General features: G+C 51.1%; 7 protein-coding genes across 7 annotated transcripts; 3 read left to right on the top strand and 4 right to left on the bottom strand.

Moving 5' to 3' along the window:
* Positions 1–2,027: 2,027 nt before the first annotated feature.
* BDV14DRAFT_4514 (uncharacterized protein) lies at positions 2,028–2,754 on the bottom strand. Its single transcript, XM_073776798.1, has one exon. It carries the CDS (start codon positions 2,515–2,517, stop codon positions 2,080–2,082), a length of 438 nt encoding a protein of 145 aa, XP_073633849.1. The 5' UTR covers positions 2,518–2,754; the 3' UTR covers positions 2,028–2,079.
* Positions 2,602–6,009, bottom strand: BDV14DRAFT_194674 (uncharacterized protein; the record flags this gene model as incomplete). Its single annotated transcript, XM_073771974.1, has 3 exons — positions 2,602–4,250; positions 4,302–4,604; positions 5,925–6,009. 3 exons carry the CDS (start codon positions 6,007–6,009, stop codon positions 2,602–2,604), a joined length of 2,037 nt encoding a protein of 678 aa, XP_073633848.1.
* Positions 6,010–8,532: 2,523 nt separating this feature from the next.
* Positions 8,533–9,815, top strand: BDV14DRAFT_4487 (uncharacterized protein). Its single transcript, XM_073776793.1, has one exon. The coding sequence runs from the start codon at positions 8,926–8,928 to the stop codon at positions 9,595–9,597; it is 672 nt and encodes a 223-aa protein (XP_073633847.1). The 5' UTR covers positions 8,533–8,925; the 3' UTR covers positions 9,598–9,815.
* A 4,425-nt stretch (positions 9,816–14,240) lies between these two features.
* BDV14DRAFT_4346 (chaperonin-containing T-complex subunit CCT5) lies at positions 14,241–16,830 on the bottom strand. The gene is made up of 10 exons (XM_073776766.1): positions 16,669–16,830; positions 16,593–16,610; positions 16,487–16,535; positions 16,329–16,422; positions 16,192–16,275; positions 15,841–16,130; positions 15,141–15,789; positions 14,768–15,086; positions 14,632–14,720; positions 14,241–14,584 (listed from the first exon to the last, which is right to left on the bottom strand). The coding sequence occupies exons 1-10, from the start codon at positions 16,676–16,678 to the stop codon at positions 14,540–14,542; spliced, it is 1,647 nt and encodes a 548-aa protein (XP_073633846.1). The 5' UTR covers positions 16,679–16,830; the 3' UTR covers positions 14,241–14,539.
* Positions 16,831–16,959: 129 nt separating this feature from the next.
* On the top strand, positions 16,960–18,100 carry BDV14DRAFT_162198 (chromo domain-containing protein). The gene is made up of 5 exons (XM_073766861.1): positions 16,960–17,108; positions 17,169–17,301; positions 17,350–17,392; positions 17,452–17,528; positions 17,587–18,100. The coding sequence occupies exons 1-5, from the start codon at positions 17,102–17,104 to the stop codon at positions 18,050–18,052; spliced, it is 726 nt and encodes a 241-aa protein (XP_073633845.1). The 5' UTR covers positions 16,960–17,101; the 3' UTR covers positions 18,053–18,100.
* Positions 18,101–18,565: 465 nt separating this feature from the next.
* BDV14DRAFT_194671 (putative transcription factor Rap1) lies at positions 18,566–20,174 on the bottom strand (the record flags this gene model as incomplete). The annotated part of the gene is made up of 4 exons (XM_073771973.1): positions 18,566–19,567; positions 19,619–19,859; positions 19,907–19,992; positions 20,040–20,174. 4 exons carry the CDS (start codon positions 20,172–20,174, stop codon positions 18,566–18,568), a joined length of 1,464 nt encoding a protein of 487 aa, XP_073633844.1.
* A 456-nt stretch (positions 20,175–20,630) lies between these two features.
* On the top strand, positions 20,631–25,024 carry BDV14DRAFT_186541 (uncharacterized protein; the record flags this gene model as incomplete). Its single annotated transcript, XM_073770826.1, has 6 exons — positions 20,631–20,719; positions 20,767–20,920; positions 20,969–21,949; positions 22,045–22,046; positions 22,195–22,392; positions 22,453–25,024. 6 exons carry the CDS (start codon positions 20,631–20,633, stop codon positions 25,022–25,024), a joined length of 3,996 nt encoding a protein of 1,331 aa, XP_073633843.1.
* Between the last annotated feature and the right edge of the window lie 190 nt (positions 25,025–25,214).

Here is a 25,214-nt window from a genome sequence, read left to right as displayed (position 1 = left end):
TCCACACAGCGACCGTCACAGAGATACACCGTCACTGTATAACAACACTACAAGACAACTAGTACCAACCGGCACCCCACACCCCCAACCCGGTAACATGCAGTCCAATGATTGTGCCAGCAACAACCTCCACTCGTCAGACTCGTTACATCCAACTCAAGCCTGGCCTTCTACCCCCATATTTTACTAACAGCCCACCACGCTAATTGGCCAACCCATATAAATCTCTTCACCAGCCACAAGCACTCCAGCTGAAAACCAGTAGCAATTCCGGTTTCTAGACCTCTTCTAGCCTGACAGCGACCGTTTTTCTTTCTTCAGGTCGGGTCAACTCGGAATGTCTGATCCCCGCGCTGTGGTGCTTCTTACAGGAAAGTTTCCCAATTTGGGTACCGGGGAGGGGAAGGCCTGGATTTTGGGTTCGGGTCTTTCAGGAACAGGCTCTTCTTGGAGTGAGGCCTTTTGGCCCTTTTGGAGAGCAGATCTACCACTGCCAGGTCCAGGGCCAGTTTGCTCTTGCTTAGGTTGGGATTAGGGTATACGGGGTACAGTCTCGTGATAGAGGTAATTTTTTTCGACGCGTAACGATTGGTTGAGCTTTCCTCGGGGAATTTTCTTTGTTGCTGTCGCGCAAGTTACCTTAACTTTGTCGCTGTTGCTCGGTCGAGTAACGAGTAACGAGTAACTCGACGAGTAAGTCGAATCGTGTGCGATCTACCTCCAGGGCCTCAGGAGTAAGGCCATGACATCTTGCACGGAGTACTTCGCACCGACAACGTTCTTCGAACATTCTACTCATTGCTCAGAGACATAAAACTAAACACGTTTGGCCTCGGTGAACCTTAAAATCTTGATGAGGAAACCTGGATCCTGATCCTGAGGAGTCAGAGTGTCTTGCTTAGGTGGACAGTGGACTGGATGTAGCCTACGTCATACCGCACTAACCTGCCTCGTGATGTCCACCATCAAAGTAACCCGCGCGACTGGAGGTCTCTCTGTCCGATCTACCTTACAGGGCGTGCGATGCGGACCCTCATACTGGTAGTAATTGCAGTAGTAACTAGCCTTCCACTTCCAGCTGACGACACCAGCCCGGAATAAGTGGGATAATGGAGCTTGGTGACATCCAACCCCGGATTATGTTTCTCTTGGCGGAGATGAATGCGGACAGGCGGGCGATGTCATACACCTACAACACCATCACCCAGTATCCAAACCAACTTACTAGGTCTGTTCTAGAATAATACTACAAATGTAATCCGAATACACACCTCCCTTCCCCAAATAAATCCCGAAGAAAAGGTAACTCAAACCTCACACGCGAGATCCAACGTGGGCGCCAGCAAACCAGACGGCTTGCAACACGGATCCGTGACATAGACTCTATAGATCCAAGATTGAAAAGAACTAAGGTATAGAGATAGAAAAATGCTTGCGAGCTTGTGACCGTGACAACTCTCCCTGTCAGGGTTGAATGACGGCAGTGGTTACTGGAGAAGAGTCTGTTTGGGCACCCTAACCCCTTGGCTTTGGTGGTTGTGATAAAACCGTGGGTTGGAAGTATGTGTTTGTTTGCGGCGACATAGAGTTTGGTCAAGGGAGATGTAAAGGGGGGGACGGGAAGAATGGAAAGATGGATCTTTGAGGTGATAATGATGAGGTTGCTCAGTTGCATTGCGCATACTGATTTTGTAAGGCAGAGCATGTGAGCGTCGACATCACATCAGGATTTGAGACAAAGAAGACTGCATTGGAGAGGGAGGGACCAGTGCGGTTCTAGATCTCGTAGATCGCGGTTCGGGCTCTGCAGTCGATGCGCAATGGCCTGGCTCTTACGTGTCCATGCGTCAGATCGTTGGCTAGATCTTTTTTTTCTTGTTCATGTGCACAATCTACGAACTATTCATAGAATAGACTACAGAGATTGCAGATTACAGATGCAGACGAGATTGATATTTCAAGTTTGTTTGGTTTGATTTTTGTTGTTTTTTCTTTCCAGGATTCATTAGCGTACATGACAATGCGCCAGCCATGCAGTGATAACGGTGTGGTGAATAGTTGAGGTGCTGTCTTTTTTTTTTACAAAAGACACTGATCAGGAGTCCCACTGTAGAAAAGGAACAACGCCAAGTGCGATGACATCCATAAGCCTCCAGCTCTTTTATCGTATGAAGAAAAGAAAAAGGAATTCCCATGTGGCCATGCCCCTGTATCAGTATCAAGTGAAGCGTCTGTACAAGAATCGAAGATTATTTGGTGTAAAAAAGGGCCCGGTAAAGGGTGTATAGTCGCGTAGGAAAACAGACAGCCACCATGCAAGTTTGGTTGAGAAGAGGAAATGGAAAACCGAACGCAAAACAAAATAGCGACCCGAAAATGAGACCAAATCAGAAATAACAGCCATATAATCCCTAGGTGCGCCCAAAATGCAATGCAGTCGTTATTGGTACGTGTCACAAGGATGATAAGCAGCGTGTCTGCAAAAGTAAACACAGACTTGTCAAAATCGGGTATCATAATCAAAAAGGAAGAGTGATCAAGATGCAATCCAGAGGAAGGTCATGATACTGAGTATTGGAAATTGTGAGAGAATTGAGGTGTTTACCACCCCTTGGCGTGGTATTCCCAAGGCCCAAAATCGGTGTGTTGATTCCAAGAACCAGCAGTCTTTGCAATTTCTTTGTCCTTGCTGTGGGCTACCCCGTTGGCAGTGGGCACCGCGTTTTGTTGCTGGCCTTGAGGACCCGGGTACTCCTTCAGGTTCTTCATGTCATGAGCCGTGTGCCTGCGCTTGAAGGCATTGGCTGTAGTGCTTTTCTGCTGTCGCTCCCACAGGAGATGGCGGCGGAGGGATTCTGTCAACTCTGTAGCCAACATATTCCGGCGGGTGGTTCGAGGAGAGTGCGCGACCGACTGCGGGGTGGGCTTCATGATAATCGGCTTGGAACGAGGGACACCGGGGCCCTTCATGGTCAAATTATCCTCATCATCCTCAGGAGGCGAAGCGGGAATGGAAGGACCGTTGGGTGATGTGAGGCGCGACCGTTGTAGAGCAGGCGTAGATCGAGAGGCGGTCTCACCCATTGTGAGAGGTCGGTGCATCATCATGGTCAAGAGCGAGCGACGCGAGACAAGATTCGGTCGCGAGTCAACCCGTTGGAACATGCCCTCCCCACCTTCACCGACGCTTGAGCGACCGCTCTCAGTAACCGAGTCCTCCCAGTCAGAGTCTTCATCATCCTCGATAGCACTTTCCGAGATGTCATCATCCGTCTCGATCGCGTCCTCATCGTTCTCAGTTCGGCGATCCTTCATCGACTTGAGGTTTCCAACCTGCTCCTTGAACGTCGTGACCTTCTTTGGGTTGAGGTTGCTGCCGGGCTTCTTTTCAAGCTGGTCGGAAAGCGAGCTGTGTCGGTGTGGGTGCAGCATGCGATCTTCAAAGGAGCTTTCGTCATCGTCACCAGAAGAGCCACCAAGCGTGAACATGCCACCCTTCTTCTTCAAGGGCGACAGCTTGGCGGGAACTTGCGTTTTCGTGGTGCCCGAGTCGGTTGAAAGTCGGGCTTGCGACCGGTAAGATGAAGAGATGTGAGAGGGAGAGAAACCGCGGACAATGCTGGGCGACTTGATCAATTGAGGTTTTGACGGAAGAATACCTGAAGAGGAAACGCTAGTGTCAGAGCCATTGACATTCAGGTTGGCGTTGTCACTGTCGTTGCCGTCAGGGGCAGTTGTGGAACAGGATTCGGTAGAGTGCTTCTGTCGCTCGTTGACGGGGAACGACGGTCGCTTAAGGGTAATGTCGGAGGGAGGAGTAGGTGTAGGCGTAGAAGGTTGAGGAGTGATGTCGACAATAGGCTGGGCAAGAGTTGCCACGGGAGAGATCGGTTGCAGACTTTTCTTCTCTTTGATATTGAGTACCATACGTTCCAAATCCAAGGAGGTCAGGTGCTTCTCCTTTGCTCGGCCAAGGTTGAACGAGTCCTCGCGAACAACAGCAGGCTTGTAGTCCAGAGCCTTGGGGCGCTTGATGTGTTTTTCTATCCGCTCGGCCGAATCTGAAGTAGCGGACTCGACGCTGGCAGAAAGTTCCGGTAGGTCAGCAGCCTCGGAACGGAGCAAAGGCAAAACAGAGGTGTCGCTCGAGCTTTCAGGTTCCACACAGAAAGTCTCACGTGTCCAGAGCCGCCAGCTCAGGTTCTCGAGTCGTCGTCCGTCCTCCATGAAGTCTGCGCATTTTGAGAATACTGCAAAGAATCAGTCAGCAAGAATCAGTCATCTCGTTAGAAGTAGCTTACCCATCCACATCCCGTGGAGACTTTGTGTGTTTGCGGTGTCGACCTTGTGGATCTTTTCAGTGTCCACTGTCAGGACGGGTGTTGATAGACGTGAAGGCATCTTGTTGTTCGTGTCGTCGCCACGGTTACAAACTGTTCGAAATATTCCTCCAAAGGGTTTGTCGATTGAAGGGTTAGGTACGGGGTCGCCGTCTCCCCCGAGCGTGATCGTACGGCGCGACAGCGGTGCAGACGAAATGGTCTCTAGCTTTTTGTTTTTCCTTCCTTGAGCTTGCAAAGGTCGAATGTCCAGCGAGTCGTTCACTGTCAATGAATCGCAGCGGTGGGATCAATCGCGCTGCAAGAGGCACCTCAGCTGCCGTAGAAAGCAGCACAATTATGCGGAGAACGAATGACGGTTTTCGTTAGAAGGAATTTAGTTTCGTAACAATTCGGCGTCCCAGGCACGTCTGAGAGCGGACGGAAAGCGACCGAGGGCCAAAGCCGGGAGTGCTGGAATGGGCGAGGGTGATGGATGCGGAATTGAAGCCCGTGATGGCCGGAGATGGTGAGGGGAGTGAGGGGAGGGTGTAGGGACGCGAGTTTCGCCGGGAGAGAGAGAAGAGAAGGCAAAGGAAATATGGGGGAGAAGATGAGTAGTAATAGTCGCGAGGCGTAGTGGAACCCAGCAGGAAAGAAAAAAGGAAGATAGACCAAGGCCAGAGGTCGATGGACCGGTGGAGATGATATGGGGGGAAGGCCCGTATGTAAGTAGGTATGTAACAGTACAAGGGGAGGAAAGGGTGGCCACCCACTGGCAGCGCGCACTGTGAGGGAAGAAGTCCGAATAACGGTACCGAGGGAAAGGTTCAAAGGGCAGAGAGATGGGCGGTAAGTAAAGGAAATTCCCACATAGCCGCGCCTCTGCCCCGTGTTATTAGCAGCATTTATTAATTATTCGCCTTGTTTGGGATTTTTGGGATTTTCCTTTTTTTTCTGGTACTGTATGGTGTTACAGCCGGAGTATCCCCGTGGGCCGATTGTATGTTATACGCGGTCCTTACCACCGGTATCTTACCAGTCGGTCCACTGGAAAAAGTACGAACTTAAGAAGTGACTTGGTCTGGTCCATACAACTCACTCCAGAAGTATTCTGTAGTAGCTGTAAGTAGGTCTAGCATACATAGTAATTGACTCTTAATGATATTGTTGTCCTGTTTCTCAACTTCTTTGAATTAATTGATTCACTGTGTGAATGAAGGAAGTCACAGAGTCCAAATCACTCAAGGCCTAGACAGCCAGAGATCAGCTGCCCTGTGACCACCTCGGGATGACTAAGCCATTCTGGTTTGCTGTGCTGCATCAGGATCAATATTCGAGAGTGATAGTCGGTGGCCAGGTCACTTGACTGCCAGAAATTTATGGGTCCGCTCTCCGCAACCACTCTCCATTGGCATCTATCAACTCCTCTCGTCAAGCCTGGACTCTTGAGCCGCTGCTGTCTTATCTTCTGTGTGATGAGCCTTCATTCTCGTCCATTGGCTGGAGACGGAGTTGGAGCTAGAGCTTTCATGTTGCTACTTCTTCAGGCAGAAGTTCGCTATACAGAGCACAGAGTACAGACAATGGAGCCCAGCAGCATACACGTTAGGCGCCCAAGGGCCAAACACTCCATGTCCTGCTGACTAGCATCAAGCGGATACTCTGCTTTCGCCACGGATGGGGACATTCTATGCAAGCCATACAGAACCAGAATACCGTGACTCTGATGAATTGGTAGGCAGTCTGGCACCGATCTAGGTCGCTGCTAGCCGTCCGTTGCTTTTTCCGCTCTGAGACCGAGTCTGACGCTGGAATCCATCATTTGCCTGCTCAGTTGATCAGTCGAGAATTTATAGAGTATGTACTATTATTGAGCCAGCTATTGTTGGCGTCTGGCGACGAGTAGCCTGCTACGGCTCAACATCTCCGCCTCTCCCGTATTCCCTTTGTGGAAGGATATCGACGTGTCAATACTCATACAATTTATCCAACCCGGCTAATTGGATTCGGGGATCCCATGAACAGCGATCTTCCTTCTAGCGGCTGCCGCTGCCCCTAACCGTTGGAATGGGCCACATACCGGGGAAGAGAACGGCGCTTCCGATCGAATGGATCGTCAAAGCACATATCATTCAATATGTAGGCTCTATTTGCTGGGACTGAGCTCATTGTCGCCTCATATTACCCCTTCATGGCCTGAAATCTGAAGTCCCGAATGTTCCTGGATTGTATACATACCCCAATACCAGAACCCCGTAAACAACACCCTGCGGAGTATATCCCAAAACAACGACACAGAATAAGGAGTAATCTTCAATTCATCACGCGAACACCCGACAAACAGTGGCGTCAGATCTCATTTCCGATCGCGCGAAGAAACCATGTTGAATCGAAGAATCAAACTCATTACCCAATATTCAAGTTCGAGCTTACTGCAGACTCGCCGAAGGGGCTCCGTCCAGCCTCCCGACAGGCCGGGAGAGTATCACAACAACTCACCCTTCCGCCATCAGCAGAGATCACAAGGCGGCCGGCTGCCAGCTGTCACCAGTAATCTGCACAAAGTGACCCCCGCTGAGCATCCCGAGTGACAATGTACATGTGCATTTTGATAGTGACTAGATAGCTTTGGTTTCGAGCCTCTAAACAGGTACTATACTATACTACCTAGCTAGTACGTAGGTACGAAAAGAAACCTCTTCTTTCGTCACAATAGGATCATCGTCACGGGATACTGTACCAGGATAGGGCGTCGCGGCAACGTTTAGCCAACACCCCATGGAGAAACTGCAAACAGCGTAGATCCCGTGGTACTTAGGTAGTAGTAGGTACAGTGCCTAGTACGTAAACTATCTAGGAAAAACCCACCTAACTAGCCCCTCACTCTCAACAACCATGAAAAAAGAAGGCGTTCGCATTTCGGCTCGGTCACTAACCTTGCGAGATGAACCTGAAACTCGTGGCATTGTATTTAGGTTGGCATTGTCTCTGCTTTTACTCCTGTCAGCTCCATGTAACCCCAGACTTGGATGCCAATCAGCGGCGGCTATCGCATCAGATGATGGGCGCGTTCTCCATCGGCGAGGTCTGGATTCTGGATTCTGACGTTGGCTTTTCCCCAGAGTTAGAGGAGACAGGAGGAGAACACATGATGGATTGAATATGTGGGTTCTCTTTAGTTCTGTTTATGGATGGGGGTGGTAAGATCAATCTTTGTTTCTGGAGGTTCTGTGCTACTAGAGAGTAACTAGTTGCTAGTATGAGCGGAGTCTGGGGAGGCGATATCAATGGTGGAGATACAGTCATTGAAATGACGATAGTAACGGTTCTTCTCCTCACCCATGTTTCGGCCGTCTCTCGGTGTCTGCACTCTGCTCGAGTCAGAATGCTTGTTCATGGGGGAATTGTCATTGGGGAGGGAAATTGAAGACGGGGTAACTGTCCAGGATGCTCTCGGCCCCAAATGAACCGAAGGATCTAAGCCCTGTAACAGCATCTGGCCATGGCATGTGGCTGCAAGGTTCTTCACGCTCGCCAACGGGAGTCGCTGGTTTTGGGGTTTTCTTTTTTGATTTTCTGGATTTAGTTCTTCCGGAGGATATATTGTTTGTTAGATAGCAAGAGATTACTGCTAGGTATGTGGAGGGATAGCTTAACGAGGGAATACGGTGAGGCTTGATGAACAATCAATAAGACAAGAGTCACTCGCAGCATTCTCATGCGCGACACCATGCAGACAATACAGCGTCGCCATCGGCAGGGAAGTTCGGGAGCCAGTTGTTGGCCAACAGAGCGAACTTATCGCCCGCAGAACCATCGAATTTACCCACCGCTCATCTGGGGCGGAAATGTCAAGTGCTCAGCTGCCACTCCATGCAGCGGCTTGTTCCACCGGGATGGGGTCGAGAGCCACGTAGCTGCATGTTATTCCTCTGCGAGGATTCGAGGGCATCGTGTGCCCTGCAGGGACGCCAGTAACATCGCTGCGGAATGGATCTGGGAATCCTGAGGTACACGCTCATGACGTTAGTCTTGTTGATGAGATGAAGAGTGGCGCTGGCACCTTTCCGGGGGCTTTCTGGTGGCCGAGGAAATACCCCGGTACAGTACAGAGATCTGGTCGGTATCTTCTGACACTTTCGTTGACAACTTGACATACGGTAATGCCGAGCTGACAGGTGTATACCTAAGGTAAGTAACCATCAGGGTGACCCCAGTAAGATAGAACTGTCAGTGTCAATGAGAGACACCAGAACGTGGGGAACAAATCTGGACTCCGGTGGCAAAGTCTGGAGGTCACAAGGTCACCCCCGTGCCGTCACATGATGCGCCGTCGATCCGCTTTAGCTTGTCCTTGGGAGCTGTTACCGTGCGCCACCCAAGCCTCCCATTCGACCGCGAGTCAGTCCCCTTTCGAGAACAATCGTGACTGTGATCTGAGCCTTGCTGGTGCTGACGCGGTCCCGGTATTTGGCCTTGGAGCTTGGGCGAAAGCATGGGGGCTGGAGACTGGGGATTGGACTGGGGTAAGGGGCTGCCGCTGCGTGCTTGATGGCTTCAACACTCCTGGCCTCAACATGTACAAACCGGGCATCGACTAGTGATGCTGCGCCGTAAACACAGCAGCAACATGCCGATAGCTACTTGTTTGTCGTTGTCCAAGGGGCCACCATCCATCCCTTCCACCTTCCACCTTACCATTTACCAGGAACTAGGCGCCGCCATTGACGATCTGAGCATGTGGCTGAACGAAAATCTCCGTCAGTGGTCACCAGCAACTGAATTCTTTGACCCGGAAGTGAAGCAGAATTGCCCGGTCAAAAAACAGCTCCTGGTATGGAGGGTATCCCTAGTTAGATATACTTTCTGCGGCGCCCTACCGTTCCTGAGGCCGCCCTCTTCCCAAGGTAGCCAGGGACCTAGAATTCCTTCTTTCATGCATAACTTGCAGACGGGATTGCGCACGGCGATCGATATCGAGGATCATCCTGACCGTTCATCCCATGGCCCCCGTGAAGAACAAAGGGGTGTCAAAGCCGGAACTCAAACCATCCTTCCGGTTTCAACAGACTTGAATTTGAGCTCTTACGCCTGTGGAAACTTTGATTATCTCACCGATGCAGCTACGTATTCTGTATCTAGTCGGATCCAGATCAGACTCCGAAACCCGACAAAGAAAACGATGGGTTGTCCATGTAGTAGTGGTACTTTCTTCAGCTTCGTGACCATCACATTCCATACGTCTTCTCTCCCCTCGGTGTCCCCCAAAGGGTAACTCGAGGGCTTTCCAAATGTAACCGCGTCAACCACAACAATCCCGTCACGCCGGAAAGCAGACCAGGATGTGCCCTTCGGGAGGGCAAGAAAGCAGGGCGCAACATCCCCAGAAAGTCAGAAACCGGAGTGGCAGCTGTCATACAACGGATGGCCAGTCGACCTAGCAATCAGCCCGATTTCAAATCGAACTTCTCATCTGTCCGTCACCCGTTCAGTTTCCTGAATTTGAGCTACGTGCCGGACTCAGCGATTCGCTGTCGCAGGCGCTGTCGCATTCAGTGTCTGGTCTACATACCCCGTAGCTCCTAGCTTCTATGTACTAGCTATCCTAGCTTGTACCTTGTCCTGGTCCCAGCCCTTGTCCTTGTCCCTGTTCACCCGGGGAAGCACCCAGGGCCCGGTCCACCAACTCATAGACCATACCCATGCAAGGGATAACGGGTCGATCGAATCCAGCGATCCCGTTTAGTTTCGGTCTGGAGGCTGGACAGGGCTGCCATCAATAATTGATCATCAATATCCATCCAGGGGGCACATTTGTATACATTGGCTCTATACCTGAATTCGTACCAGGAAAAATCAGGTCACGGTCACTGTCACGGACTCAGTCACTGTCACGGACACGGACACGGACACTTTCCACTCGCAAAAGCCGCGGGCATACCTGAGCTCGTGGCAAAAGCTTAGGTTCTTTGCTTGTTTAACCCAAGTTCCGTGCTGTTACGCAACCATCCAGAAACTGAGGACAGGAGCTCGATTTGGTTTTCGTCGTTCGGGATTTCTCGCGGTGTGTATGCGACTATTGACTACGTCCAGTATGTGTATAGAGTAAGGTAGGTATAGAGGGAAATACCGCACTGCAAGCCGCCTGCGAACAAGATGCTCGTGCCTTGTTTTGGCTGCCGAGGTACATACCCGACATAGGTATCCTGCACGTACACTGTGAACTTACATGCGTACCACTCCTTGCGACGATTCAATGAGTATGCGATGCGATGCGATGCGACGGCCGAGGGATGTTTACAAGTGGCATTGACTAGGTAGCCAAAGATAAAGCAAGCTTGAGCAGTCAAGAAGAAAGGGTCGTCCTTCACCGCGCCTTTTACCCGGCAACAGGCACAGGGAACTACAGATACTACATTTCTCTTACTACATGTGCAGAATACTTCAAAGATTGTGTTCAGTCCATAGACACATCCGAGGAAGAGCAGAAAGCTTAGATCCCTCGCTTGGACCCGGGAGGGTGCGTGGTTTTCATCCTCGTGCGACGTCGCTAGATATATATTCAGCTCGGCCCGGGTGCAGAGCGGTTATTGCGGGTGATATAGGCTGGTATCATGGAAACAGTAGTAGATTGGAGGGGGTAACCAATCTTATTTTTTTCTTAACTGGAAATTTAGAATTTGAGTTGTAAGTGTAGATCTGGAGTTCGTTTCTTAGCCGGAGGTATTCCGGTACATACTCTGCACTTCAAACTAGATGTGTATCTAGGGGAGGTACTAAACTCTTCACTCTTTACTCTTAGTGACATACATTGTCTTGGCCGACCAGCCTTATGCAACTCACCACTTCAGCTCGACTCTCCTGTCTCAGCTTCAACAGATAAACCATAGCAATAATCGCTTCATTAAACAATTAGCATTGGCACCCCAGGCTCGGCATAGACAAGTCCAGACCGCTCTTTGAAACCCCCAAGAACACATATATTATATATATACAGTACTTTTGCACCCCTCCCACACATGACCCTGAAGAAACAAACAACCAAGACACTGATCCCTCCCCGCGCGGGGATGCACAATCCACCCACCCCCAGCAAGAGCAAACAATCACCCACGTATCTAGACGGGCGCCCCCGTACTTTAATCCCTGAAGATGTTTGCTCGCTGCAGATTTTGGCGTCGGCGGCTGGACTGGACCGCGTCTGGGTCTGTTGTGTTGCTGGGATTATTCTGATGAGGGCTCAGATGACTTCTTTTGCTTTTGCTGGGCTGAACTACCTACACTATTATTATTGTGTTGTCTCGGGCGGGTAGGGATTTATTCGGATTTGAATTGGGAAGAGGCTGACGGATACGCAGGGTTAGTATTAGATTGAGGACTAACGTAAAAGGCTGGGTTTTGGGCGTTTAGCTCGGGGGCCGGGGTTATTCAGCCATATAAGTAATTCTTTCAGGAGCCCTACTGTACATACCTGGATAGGTTTTACTTACAAGTACACAGTTTGGTTCTCGCCCCGACCTACTCAATCGAGAAAAGTAGATACGATGTTTTCAGCAACCCTGGCTGTTCTGTCATGCGGTGAGAACCAAGTGCGGATTCGCTCATCGAGATCTTACCGTAGATTCATTGAGGCGCTGAGCTTCTTTTGTAGAGGTACGCCGTAAGGCTCTCGATAGGTAGACACCGTGCAGAAGTCACGGTACTCACTACTCACAGAGTATACGCTGTAGCAACCACTAACCACTTCGCTTGCTTATCAAGCGATCTTCCTTGGTGGAATGTAATCGCATTCAGAATAAGCGCCGACAGGGAATTAAGAAATGAATGCTGACGACAGAGGCTGCTTTCCTGTCGGTTGGGTTACTTGGATATCTACAGTTAATGTCGGCTTGCATCCGCGTCAAGATACATACCAATCAACCGAGTGAAGAACCGAGCAAAGCAAGCCCCGAAAAAGCAAAGCATATCCCCGAACCCGCGATTACCTGAAACAAACCCTCGATCGCACAGAAGGATTTGAAGATCTGACGGGCGGAGGCAATTCAAATCAGGCACCGAGGGCGCGAGCTGGTCCCATGACTGCTGATGACTGCCTACCTGCCTGCCTGCCTACTCACCTGTCTGGTTTCCCTTATCGGGCTTACACATCAGAAATCGATTTTGATAGGGGTATGCTTTCTACGCCACTGGGATCACCGCGGGCCCTATTTTCATTTTTCTTGAAATCAATTTCAAGTCAATTTGTGAGGGTGAGCGCTGACGCCGTGAGAGTGTGATGGTGCGCCTTGTCGGGAGGGATTTTGTTTGGCTATTGTGCCTGGGTGAGTTTTGGCTTGATTTTGGGGGTGCTGGTGGTGCTGGGGATGTTATTGAGTTGCCGGAACATGGAATGGTTGGTCGCGGAGGGCGAATGAGAGGTCGAAAGCTTGATATGACGAAGAAAGAGCCGTTAGGAAGCTGGTATTGTGCCGATGTCTTGGATGCCTCGTAATTGTCTCTGGAGACGGAATTGTCACTTTTGGAAAAGGGGTAGATACTCCGTATCTGTCGCTGGATAGGTATCAGGTAGCAGAGACGGGTGTTGTTTGAGCCCAAGCCGGGGGTGGAAAGCTGCAGACTCCAGAGTTGCGCGGTAGAAATTGCCGTGATACATAGCCACATACACCAGAGTCCGGGGCGTGATCTGGAGTAAATTGTAGCAGTCTAGACCGGAGTCGTACTTTTGCATCGAGCGATCGATACATACCACCGTAGGAAACAGCTAGAAACGGCGATCTCCTGTATGGAACATTTCGATGGCAGCGACAAACACGAGTACTCGGTCAAGAGAGCGCAGCAGTGTCCAGGTGATGGAGAAGTAGCGGTATAGAAGTGAGTCAGCACGGAGAGTCAGCCAACAACGGCAATCCTAGAGGGCAATGGCAGCGAAGAGTTGAGGCTGTTGACAGTCACGAGCAGCAGCAGCCTTCAGCGGGCGGGAAAGATGCGCGAACAGATTTGAGCCACGTCAATGCCCCCAAGTCTTCGAAGTTCAAGAGAACCCAGGCCATGTGAGCGAGGGAGATCCGGACGTTACATGATGACTGGACTCTGGCGGCAGTGACAGGGGCCCTGCTGCATTGTGATATCAGCGCCGAAGCCACTGGCGGGCCCAGAAGGGGTTTTGCTTGTTCTGCTGTTGTTATTTTGGAGTCTGCTGTCCCACTTGCTCAGGCGGTCATCTGGACGCGACGAACTGTTGTTGTATGGCGATGCGGCTGGTGAGTTGGCAGGTTGAGTCTGGACAGGTGATCAGGAAGTCTGTCCGCCACTTTGGGGCGCTCCTCACATGTTATCGTCTATACTACTCAACAGTCACTCCCCTGATCCCTTGTATAGCAACATGTCAGAGTTTAACCAAGGATCCGTCTTCTGAGCTCATCCTCCTTCCCTCCCTTCCTCCCCCACCGGCCCGCCCCGTCACGTTCTGTCTACATCATACTATTATCGACGGAAACAAATCCTCCGTTTGTGCGGAAGTTCCTCCGTCTCGACTCGATGAGCGGAAGATCTTGTTTAGCTTTCCGGCCCCCTATTCTCTAACTCCTGACTTCATCCTTCGTACTTTACCTCTACTATAATTACCATGCTAAGGGGTGTTACTCCATTTCCCCGGGTTAGGCGTTAGGCGCTCCCTCGATCTTGGGACCTGCTAGTTTACCTGGTGGATGACGCCTCACGCCCACGGTAACGGGTAACGACAACAGCGCCGACATGCCTCGGCTTAATTCTCGGTACCTTAATCCACAAGGCGAACTGCTTATATCGTCAGTTGACCTACAATGACAGCTGTCTTATCCTCACTTCCGTCAGGCTCTCTATGCGTAAGGTATTGCCTCGGGGAAAGTGTCGTATGACTGAATACGTAGCAATTGACAGTTCATCAACCTCGTGAAACGGCAGATGCTCTCGAGGCTGTGAAGCTCCGAAACCTTCTCTGCTACCTAGGCATGGGGAGAGACGGCGAGGGCATGAGATGGTGGTAAAATTGATACTCCCGAGGCATGTGTATCCCCCGTAAACGCTGAGAGATTGATGGATATTCAATTTTTCATTGCATCGATCTATGTACCTGCGCCTTTTTTTTGTTATAGCACGATCTAGATAGATTGGTTGATTAAGCGGCCCAAGCATATGGTGCATTCTGGTCATTGAGAAGGTAGATATCATATACAAGTCTAGAACTCCTGGTGGTCGTCACCGGAGATAATGACGTTGTTGATCTAAGCAAGTTAGCATTGGGTAGTGTACTCAGGTCTGATATACGTACCTTCAGAACCATGCGGCAGAGCTGCGTTGCAAGCAACAGCTGCTGGCGCTTACCGATGAGCGGGTCAATGACGAAGTGTTCTCTCATATCTAGATTCTGTCAGTAGTGCTCTCATGATGTGCCTGAAGTAACATACCGTTGTTACCGCTCAGCATGCAGTCAACACCAAGACGGGAGTTGTTCTCCTTGACTTGGCGAGACTTAATAGAGGCAAGGGTCTCGATAGGGCTCAAACCAGAGTTCTCGGAAAGAGCGAGGGGCACGGCATCGAGAGCATCAGCGAATGCGCGCATAGCATATTGTTCAATGCCAGGGCTCTTGACAGCAGCATCTTCGACAGCGATCGAGCAGGCAATCTCGGCAGCACCTCCACCGTACACAACGCGGTTGTCCCTAACCAGGTTACGAACGACGCAAATGGCGTCGTGCAGTGATCGCTTAGCCTCATCAATGATCTGGGATAGTTAGCATTGGTCAGTTTCGGTAGACATCAAAGGCATCAGTCTCACCATCTTGTTGCTTCCTCGCACAAACACCGTAACCGCACGGCTGTTGGCGCACTCTTCAATAACAAGCATCTTCTCTCGCGTAGTACCGAATGTCATCTCGCGCACTCGCCCGGCGGTTCCGAGTTTGTCTGCGCTGAGGTCCTCAAATCGAGGGACGATACGGCCGTTTGTGGCAATAGCAATCAACTCAATCTCAGGTCCACCGACCCAGCGGACAGCGGGGAGCTTGTTCTGCAACAAAAGGTGGTTGGCCTCGTCGTCGAAACCCCATTGGCAAATAACAAGGTTGGCACCGGAGTCTTTCAGGTGTTGGATCATCTCTGTGAACTTCTCCCGCTCGTAGTCTTGTAGGCGCTTGAACTCCTCCACCGATGTGATGTCGAGCTTGTGCTTAGTCTTGGGCTTCGGGGGTTCGAACGGGCAGGTCAGGATAGCGAGCTTAGCGTCTGTGACCTCATCCGGCATCTGGGGGTGAGAGAAGTCCTTGTCGACGATAACACCCTTGACGAGGAGCGAGTCTTCGAGGGCTCCACCAACTTTTCCGTCCACCTTGATCAACTCAAAATCCACATCCTTTCGCTCGAGATCGGCAACGGAGAGAACGGCGTCAACGGCAATCTGGGCGAACTGGTCGTGTGACTTGGAAACACTGCTATGGTCAGCACTTACTCAACGGATCTGTTCAGACGAAGCAACATACATCTTGCTACCCAGACTCGTCTTGGCGACCTTGAGCAGGTTCTCGGTGTTATCTTTTGAGAAATTGATCTCGTCACTGATCTTGTCGAGCTGGGCAACGGCAATCTCACAGGCCGCATCGTAACCGTCTGCGATACGGATAGGGTGGATACCCTTGTCGATGAGGTCGGACGCCTGCTCCAGCATGGCCGCAGCCAGGACGACAACACCGGTTGTTCCATCACCAATTTCTTCATCCTGGGACTTGGAAAGCTCGACGAGGAGTTTGGCAACGTTGTTCGTGATTTCCATCTGTAGCATAACGGGTTATAATGCGTCTCGCTTGCGGGATCATGGTGCGGTCAGAACGAACCTGGCCGAGAATGGTAGCACCATCGTTGGTGACGGTGATATCACCATCGGGAGAGATGAGGATCTTGTCGAGACCACGAGGACCCTGTGTATTCCTTTAGAAGTTGTCCTTGTGCGTGTAGCGGTGACGGCCCGTACCAGAGAAGTCTTCACGATGCTGGCGACGGTCTTCGCGGCAACGATGTGGGATTTGACGGCATCTGTTCCATGTTGTCTCTTCTTCTTCCCCTGGCTATAGAAGAAACATGTCAGCTTGTTCCGCACGTAGAATCAAGGGTCTGGTCTCCGCGGCGTACTCTCGAACGATGATGAACGGCCGGCCCTGCTCATCCTTCATAACAGAAGCTGTTGCGTAATTAGTGACGGAGATTCGGCGGCTCAGGCTAGGCTAGATATTCGAACCTTGAGAAAGATCAAGCTCTACAAAAAAGAGATGCCATTAGCACAGGGAAGAATGAGGGGCATCGGGGAAACGCACGCATCGCCATTTTGACGGTCTGCCTCCTGGCAGTGGGGTATTTCTGATAGATAAATGAAAGGAAAGAAGTACAAGTAAATTAGAGGCAATGCAACCTCCAAACCAAGACAGAAGCGAGGTGACAGCAACAATGGAAACCTCAACGCTCGGCCACAGTTCACGGGGCTCTGATCAGAAATTCTGGAGATTCCCAAGTTGGGCTAGTGGCCAGCTCCCCCAATCAGGACTAGCGCGGCTGCACCCTACAGAGAACGCGCTCCGGTTTGCGCTACTCGGCAAGCAACCTTGAACCTCAGGAACATCATCTCCACCAAGACGTTTGCCGACGTCCCAATCGCGACCACTTCATTTTATTAACTCGATCTGCGCCGGCCCATTCAGCAGCACCGTCAAGCTGTTTTCGCGACTATTCAGCTTTGCTTCAGCACGAACAATGCCGCGTGAGTGATCGGTCGGCTTTTTGCAGAGCTTCGCGTTGGGGCTACTAACAGCGCAAATAGCTCCCGTGGCCGAATTTTCGGACGATGAGTCCACCGGGGAGTCTATTCCTTACGATGAGGTCGAAGACAAGAAAAACGGAATTGCGAATGCCAATGACGCAGATGATGACGAGGACGAGGACGAGGAGGATGTGTGAGTTCGCGGTTGGTGATTTGCGATCGCCAATGTTGACCATGCTAGCTACATTGTCGAGAAGATTCTAGGTCACAGCTTCAAGGCAGACGTGCGCATACCTCGCCTGACGCATTTCAAACGCGACAGTTCATACTGACGATGCGATAGGGTACATTGCTGTTACAAGTGAAGTGGCAGGGCTACGACGACCCGAAGGACCAGACAGTGGAACCAGAGGAGAACCTGTAAGTACTAAGTACCCTCGGGTTATCTGCTACTCCCTTGCTTACCCCGCTTCACTAGTGACAATGCGCGAGATGTTTTAAATGAATATTTCAAGATCCTTGGAGGACGACCAGAGAAACCACAGAAGAAGCGCAAGTCCATGGGACGGCCCAAGGCGACGAAAGTGAAAGAAGAGAGTGAGGAGCCAGAGCCCAAGCGACGGAGAAGATCAAGAGCGGCAGACACCGAGGAAACAGATGCGGGTGAAGAGAAAGAGAAGGAACCCGAGAAGAAGAAGAAGGAGAAGGAAACCCCGGCGCCCGATTGGGTCCCCAATTCCAAGAACTGGGAGAAGGAAGTCAAGGCTGTCGACACCATTGTTCGCGAGGATGGTGGACTTGTGGCATATCTCCACTGGAACAACGACAAGAAGTCAAAGGTCTCGATCGAAACTTGCTACGAGAAGTGCCCGCGCAAGATGCTCCAATTCTACGAATCACACCTGTATGTCCTCAATGATGCGTCATACTACAAACCAATTTAAGGTCCCAAATTCTAACCTCTACCAGGGTTTTCAAGGATGCCGATGCGTGAACGCGCATTTCCGTTAATCTTCGGTTGATCGGATCCACTCGTTGCATTTGCGCATCAGTTCAGTTCTCACTCATCTACCGGATCTACGACCGAACAACAAGCTTACGAGGTCATTTGGAGCTGGAGTTATGGAATTGTGCATGCCATTATCGGACTGTATGATAGGTGTTCTGGCTAAGAAGGCACGGGGTATCATTTAATTGGCGTTTGGGCCCCCAGGATAAAACACAACCCTTGGCCATCCTTGGGCGCAATCAACCACAGTTTGAGTGAGCATAGGGTGACAACCATGAGTCTTTTCTGGAACCTGTTTATACCCTTCTGGCATGGTGTTGTCTCCTTGGTCCATTTTTTTGGTCTTTTCTCGTCGTTACAGCGCCCTTTAATTTTCGTTCATATGTTAGGTAGTCAACGGGTTTTCAGGCAGTCCGCCGGTGCCATGTCAGGATAATGCAACCAAGCATCAATCAAGCTTCTGATCTTCTCTCACCATCCGAAGGTACTCCCACCGAGAACTAAAGAGGTCGCCATGCTTCTCCAAGACCCGCTGGACCTGCCGCGAGTCCTGCGCCTCCAAGTATTTATCGTCCTCTGCCGTCCAAACTCCTCGCATATCCGTCGGTATGCCCTTTCCTGCGACCAAAGTCTCCAAGACCTTATCCGCCAGTTCGGGGTCCATGCTAGTACACCGCATAGCCTCGATTATTTGCTCTTCGGTGCCTTTCCCTTTGCTAAGTCGGTCATCTATCCATGCGTCAATGCCTTGGTTGGGCTCGTCTTCGACATCTTGGCTCGGTTCACTTGGCGCAGGGCTCGGCGGGAGAGAAGGTAGTTCCCAGAAGGAGTTTTCGATGTCTGCGTTGGGTTCAGCGACGGGCGATTGCGCTGGGGCCTTGCCTTTCGCCTGTTCTGTGGGTTTCTCTGGTGTTGCCGGAATTTCTGGTGTTTGTTTTGTGGTGGCCTTTTCTTTTATTGGGCTTTGAGGGTGTTCATGGCGTGGTGATTCTCTCCTCCTCTGGTTCGATGGTGTAGGCGCAGGCACCACTACTTGCGGAGCTCTATATTTAGTCGGGCTCCCTCGCGATACGCTATTCAACGCCCTTGAATTTGCCGCTGGTGATTTCTGTCTTATCTGGACCAGGGAATCGGGTGGTAGTACCACCTCAGAAGCTCGTTGCCCTCCAGATCGACTCGTGGGCTTTCTTAGCTTTGTGTTGGTTGTGTCGCTCGATGCGCGTTCGCCCCTTTCCGTGGGCCCTGGGCTTCGTTTTCGTTTCTTCTGCTGCAAGTTGGACGGGGAATCTGTTCTCCGCGCTGCCATTTGAGCGGACCGAGATGAAGTCGGACGTGTTGAAGATTCCGTGGTAGTAGTGGCATTAGGTTGGACTGATCCTCCAGGCCTCGGACGTCCTCGGACCCTCTTAAGGTACCTATCACGCCACGATTGCCATGGATGGCTTGGATGCTGGGTCTAGTTAGTACTAGCCTAGACGTATATCAGGTCAGATGAGACTACCTTCTCTGCGAATTCCTGATAGATCTTGTTGCCCTGAATCGAAACACGCGAATCTCGTTCAAGTAATTGCATATAGTCATAAAGGATTTGATCTTCCCCTATAGTATAGCTGGACCTCTGCCCTTTGGTTGGAATATGCGTCGCTCCGACAGGGCGAGATGTGGAGGGGCCCACTCGATAGTCTTCCAAGTCCTGAAGTATCCCTCTTGTAATGGACTTTTCGATGAACTGGAATGAGTATCTAGACAATGTAAGAACACCCGTCTCTTCAAAATGGATGGGACCTACACGTTGGGCGGGAGGTTCTTCCTCTTGTGGTCCACTATTTGGACATCTGCGTCCTTCTCATTGAGCCTCACGACACCACCATTACGCTTCGAGGCGATTAGTGCTAGCCTTAATAGACGACTTGAAAACATACCTCTATATCTTCCTTGAACCTACTTCGTTGAGGAACATTGCGCGAGAGCCAGAACGACATGCCCTGGAAGATGCCGCCATCTTCATTCTCCGCCTGACCACTATGGCCATCCGCTTCTCCCTGCCCCGATGCCATTCTCCGCTGGACGTTCGTATCTGTCTCGAATCTCGATGAAGCAGCGGCCCTCGTATGTAACGGTCCGATAATGGACTCAATGTCACGTGGTCACGCGTCGTGTCGCGAACTCGCAGCAACGCGCATCCGGTCTGTAGCGCTGTTCACAGGACTGATTGCCCCTGATACCCCTCCTATCAACGCAGATTAAGCAGGTTGAGCACTGCGTGTCATTCCATGTGATATTGCAACGGAAGTCGGCGCTCTTCACCCAGATTCCGATCCCCAGATCACGTGCTAGTCATTAGCGGGGATTCACGAGATACGGCTTAGATGTTGATTTGATTCTCTTTCAGAGACAGCTTCAGGGGTCAACGACCTCGAGTTGTCGTACCATAAACAAGAACTGGTCCTTTGATCTATTGAGCTTTCAGACCCCCTCGCTGCGTTACTGCCGCCGCACATTCGGAGAGCACGATGGGGCTTATACGGACCATCGCTCTTACAATTCTAGGATTCTCAGCTTTCGTCTTCATAGTCTTGTTTGGGAGACTACCTTTCTTCCGGTATATTGAAATATCCCTTTGCTGCTGCTTTTGTCTGACAAGCATAGAAAAACGCCGATTGGCCTTCTCCACAGAGTCATTTGGATACATATTCCCAATGGCATATCCTACATTGACTCCCGCTTATTTGGTGGACGTTTCATTAGATTCTGGTCCGGAATCGGTAACTATATACTCTATGAGAATCATCCTCTTGTACTTGTAAGTTCCGCATTAAGGTTACGATGCCAGGTTATTAACGCGTGCTAGATATTTTTTGCGGCAATTCTTGCCATTGGTGAAGTGATATTTATTCCGAGTGCATGGCCAAGGGTTTCCCTGGTACACCGATTCTGCATTCCAGTCGCCATATGTCTCCCTTACTACTTCCTATATCTTAGTGTTGTCACCAAATCATTCATCACCGCAGATAACCATGTGGAAGAGCTGAAGCGTTATCCCTACGACCGGGTCATATTCCACCCTAGGCATACATGTGAGACGTGCCGCTTCCTCAAGCCGGCGAGGAGCAAGCACTGCAGCTACTGCAAAGGCTGCATTGCTCGACATGACCACCATTGCATATGGCTCACCAACTGCGTCGGTCTCAATAACTACAAATACTTCTTGTCTCTCCTGCTGTCACTGAGCGTCATGCTGATCTATGGTGCATTGCTCGGTTACTTCCTCATGTCAGAGACATACGACAGGCTTATTCCTCCGAGATCTCCTGTGCGCCTGCGGAAGAAGAGCTGGGCTACCCTTCTCAACTTACTCGCAGCTATAGTAGGGGCTGATACCCGCGTTGGAGGAGTCACAATGTTGATGTTCATGACGGCTCCGCTGGCATTTGCTTTCCTTGTCTATCATGCTTACCTTATCTGGGCGGGCATGACAACAAATGAAAGCGCGAAGTGGTCTGACTGGAAAGATGACGTTGCTGATGGAATGGCCTATAAGTTCATCGGAGGACACAGAAGAAGCGAGTCGCCCCTTCTCGAACATCCCGAAAGGCCGAGCTCCTGGCCTCGGGACAGTGATCAGATGCTTGTTCTGACAGAAGGCGAGCCTCCAAAGGAAGGGCATCAGCTTCACAAGCGCTCGAACGACGTTATACAACCGCAGAATCCGGACGCGGTGGCCGACCAAAGGTTTGTTCAAATCCAGAGCATGAGTGAGATCGACAACATTTACGATCTTGGGTTTTGGAACAATCTGTGTCATGTATTTTCCTCATCTTCAGGACAGAAGGTACATAAGGGCTAGGAAAGAAATAGAATCTATCGTGTTTGCTGAGGATCTACTCTATAGTTGCTGTTGCTCTAGATCACGAGACTTCCCGTAAGAGGTAATTGAGGCGAAGGCTCGGAGCGGGAAAATTTACCCTCTTCAATGATTTCTTTTGTTCCGCCGCCACTTCAACTTCCGAATAACCTCGAGAAATAGCTTCGCGATTGATAAAGCTTGCGGTCAGAATTTGTTCGCTCCGCCTCGAGGCATTTCAACATGGCGGACCGAGCGTCAACCGAAATCAAGCCAAAGTGCACCCCCGCGGAGCTCATGTTGAAGGTCATTCTCATGGGCACGCTGAGCCACTATGAGACGCGGGGCATGATTGACGACAAGCGCTTGGATCATATGCTCTCTGCTGGAAAGCAGATCTTATACAAGACACACCAGGAGAGCGATGTCAGGTAAAATACAACCCCTCCGTTCCGGCTGACTCGTAAAACACTAACACTTCTTTTCGGTAGACACGGCTTGGGCTTGTCCCCGGATATCTGGCAAGGCCTTACGGATGTGTTCACAAAAGCGATACCGGTCCTCGAATCACAGTCTTTCATATGGAAGAGCCCTCCCGCCGCGAACTACGAGCATTCCTCCTCGAACCTCATAGCCTACAATTACTTCTCTCTCGTCAAAGACATCGAGCGCCTAAATGACCTCTGTACGATCGCGCGGAACCTTCTTGCGACTACGAAAAAGGCGCAGAATATGGCGGCCGAGAAGGGATTTGACCAGAGAGTTCTTGCTTTGGTAGATACTTGTGTTCGGGTGACGGCGCGGGGTTTCGACGGAGAGACAAATGCGAGGAATGAGGAGCGCTGGCAGAAAGTCGTCAACCTCTACAAGCGACTATTGATTACGTGCCTTCAGTTCTTGCACAACTTCATCATGCATAATGAGCAGCGCAAAATGGTCCTCTGGTTGGACCTGTTTGGTTACCATTCTACTGGGGACTCGAACATCATCCAGCCCAAGGAACCGCTCGACCAAGCGAGCAGTCACCCAGAGGGTCTAGCGCCCATTGTCAAGACTGGAGAGAGAATAGTCAACCCTCCGATCAGGGCACTCTACGATCAAACTGCCGAAGATCTTCTACTCGAGACAATCTCCAACTTCCCCCGCGAACCCGCTACGATCAAGGAGGAAGCAGCTATGCTCTTGCTCGCAAATATCAAGGATCACATGGAGAAGCTTCTCGGGCGAGACTTGACGGCGATCCAGGAAATGGGCAAAGACCCGGATCAAGTCAAAGAAATCCGCGCTGCCCTCACTGCTATACTAGGTGCGAAGGTCGATGGATGGTCAGACCTCCAAGATAGAGCTAAAGATCTTCCGCCAGCTCTTCCCGATGACGAACCTCCTCGCAAAAAGGCCATTCTCACAATTGACCGCAGCCCGACCGCTGGGTTTCCCCGAATCTGCTGGTCAGATCTTCCTGACCTCAACGAATATGGCGCTCTCGCTGCCGGCGATGCCCCGATTGCAGAGGAAGACACGAGCATGCCGAGGTCGGCCCAGTCGGCGGCGGAGACACTCCAGGAAGCCAAGGATGAGTTGATGGCACGTCTTCAGGAGACTTCTCAACTAGGCGATGAGAGAGATCACGATTATGATACCACTGATGCGGGTGACGCAGGTACTGTCGGTGATGACGACTCTCGCAGCTTGGAAGCAGTTGCCAACGGGAGCATGGATGAAGAAGAGGAAGACGATGATGAAGATGATGACGACTACCGCGGACGCCCAGGGGACCAGCAGCGCGGCTTGTTGACGGACATCCCGCTCGTGTTAGGCCCCGCCGAGATCGAAGCCCTTCCCATGATCATCCAAGCCGGCATTGTGGATAGTTTCGGCCTCAAGGGCGGCGAACGGACCGGCTCGCGCAACATGCAAGCCCTCAGATGCCACATCCTCCTTACACAGGAAACAGGCCGCAACCTTCTCCGAGAACTCCTCATCTTCATTGCTGCTTGGGACCTGCCCGACGACGAGCTCTACTTCAAGATGATGGTACAGATAATGGACGCAGTTCTCAAGAATGGCCTCATGTCCCACGCCTACTCTGACTTCGGTCAACCAAAGGACATCATTTCCCCCGCCCAAGCGGTCGTCGTCAAGATCCTCACGCACATCTTCCGCTCGAAATACTCCCCGGCTTCAGTCACAGGCTCCAGCCAGGCCAACGCAACCAAGAACCCTGCGCCCCTGTCTCGTGTCGACGTCCTCACAGTCCGCTACATCTTCACCATATTCCGCGGCAACATCATCCCCGAAACCTGCGCCCTAATCTACCTGCAAGGCCAAATCCGCGCAGGCCGCGCCCTACCCGAGGACTTCCCCCTCAACCTATGGGACATGGAACGCGTCTACGAAGGCGTCTACCAATTCCTCGAATTCTTCGCCGTTCTCACAGAGAACAACGAGTGGAAGAATCTTCTCGTGAAATGGGAAATCGTCTACGACCTCGTCACCCTCATCAAGGAGCTCGAGGCAAGCATACCGAAGGGCCAACTCAGCCAACTCAACCTCGGCCGCAGCACTAGCCCCCTTCCCTCACACCATCAATCGAGAGATTCTCCAAGCCCCAGCCCCATTGCCGTCGAACGACCCTATGACCCCTCCGATCCGGACCCCACAGACGGCGGTACTGCATCGCGCCCCGAGTCCCCGCCTATAACCGAAGACCCGAGTGAATTTGAATGGCGTAACCTGAAGAAACTTGTTGTGCTCGTCCTCTCCTCGCTCGTCTGGAAATGTCCCGAGGTGCAGGATCAAATCCGTAAGCACGGTGGTGTCGAGACGATACTGTCTTGCACGAACTTTGACGCGCACAATCCTTATATCAAGGAGCATGCGGTCATGTGTTTGAAGTTTTTGCTTGAGGGGAACAGGGAGAATCAGAAGCTTATTGAGGATTTGGAGGCGAGGGAGGTTAGGGATGATAGTGGGGGGATGTTGGAGCAGAGGGGGCTAGAGGCTGTTATTGATAAGACGGGGAAGTTGGCTCTTAGGCCGAAGGATCAGGGGGGTAGTTCTTGATGGTTTGAAAGGCAACAAAAAGAAGTAAAAGTCTGTACATAGGTATTCTTCAGATACACAATATGCAAGATATCTCAATGCAGTATGCACGCTTTCCATGTTCTCATAGCTAAATCCGAACCTCCCAGCACCAGCACCAGCACCAGCACCAGCACCTCCCACCCACCGGATATAAGTTATGTAGTATACT

Source organism: Aspergillus stella-maris (genome assembly GCF_047715825.1).
Source record: "Aspergillus stella-maris strain CBS 113639 unplaced genomic scaffold BDV14scaffold_1, whole genome shotgun sequence".
Taxonomy (NCBI): Eukaryota; Fungi; Ascomycota; class Eurotiomycetes; order Eurotiales; family Aspergillaceae; genus Aspergillus; species Aspergillus stella-maris.
Note: the sequence above shows the minus strand (reverse complement) of the source record. Positions and strands in the feature narration are given on the sequence as shown.

What these genes read in the sequence shown, in the direction of transcription:
- BDV14DRAFT_4514 (XM_073776798.1), bottom strand. Translation starts at nt 2,517, where the DNA reads ATGATACCCGATTTTGACAAGTCTGTGTTTACTTTTGCAGACACGCTG.
- BDV14DRAFT_4487 (XM_073776793.1), top strand. Translation starts at nt 8,926, where the DNA reads ATGCTGCGCCGTAAACACAGCAGCAACATGCCGATAGCTACTTGTTTG.
- BDV14DRAFT_4346 (XM_073776766.1), bottom strand. An exon ending in GCATCGTGAAGACTTCTCTG is followed by an intron (nt 16,276 to 16,328) that starts GTACGGGCCGTC and finishes AGGAATACACAG; the next exon opens with GGTCCTCGTGGTCTCGACAA. An exon ending in TCTGCCGCATGGTTCTGAAG is followed by an intron (nt 14,585 to 14,631) that starts GTACGTATATCA and finishes TAACTTGCTTAG; the next exon opens with ATCAACAACGTCATTATCTC.
- BDV14DRAFT_162198 (XM_073766861.1), top strand. An exon ending in GACGAGGACGAGGAGGATGT is followed by an intron (nt 17,302 to 17,349) that starts GTGAGTTCGCGG and finishes TGACCATGCTAG; the next exon opens with CTACATTGTCGAGAAGATTC. An exon ending in GTCACAGCTTCAAGGCAGAC is followed by an intron (nt 17,393 to 17,451) that starts GTGCGCATACCT and finishes ACGATGCGATAG; the next exon opens with GGTACATTGCTGTTACAAGT.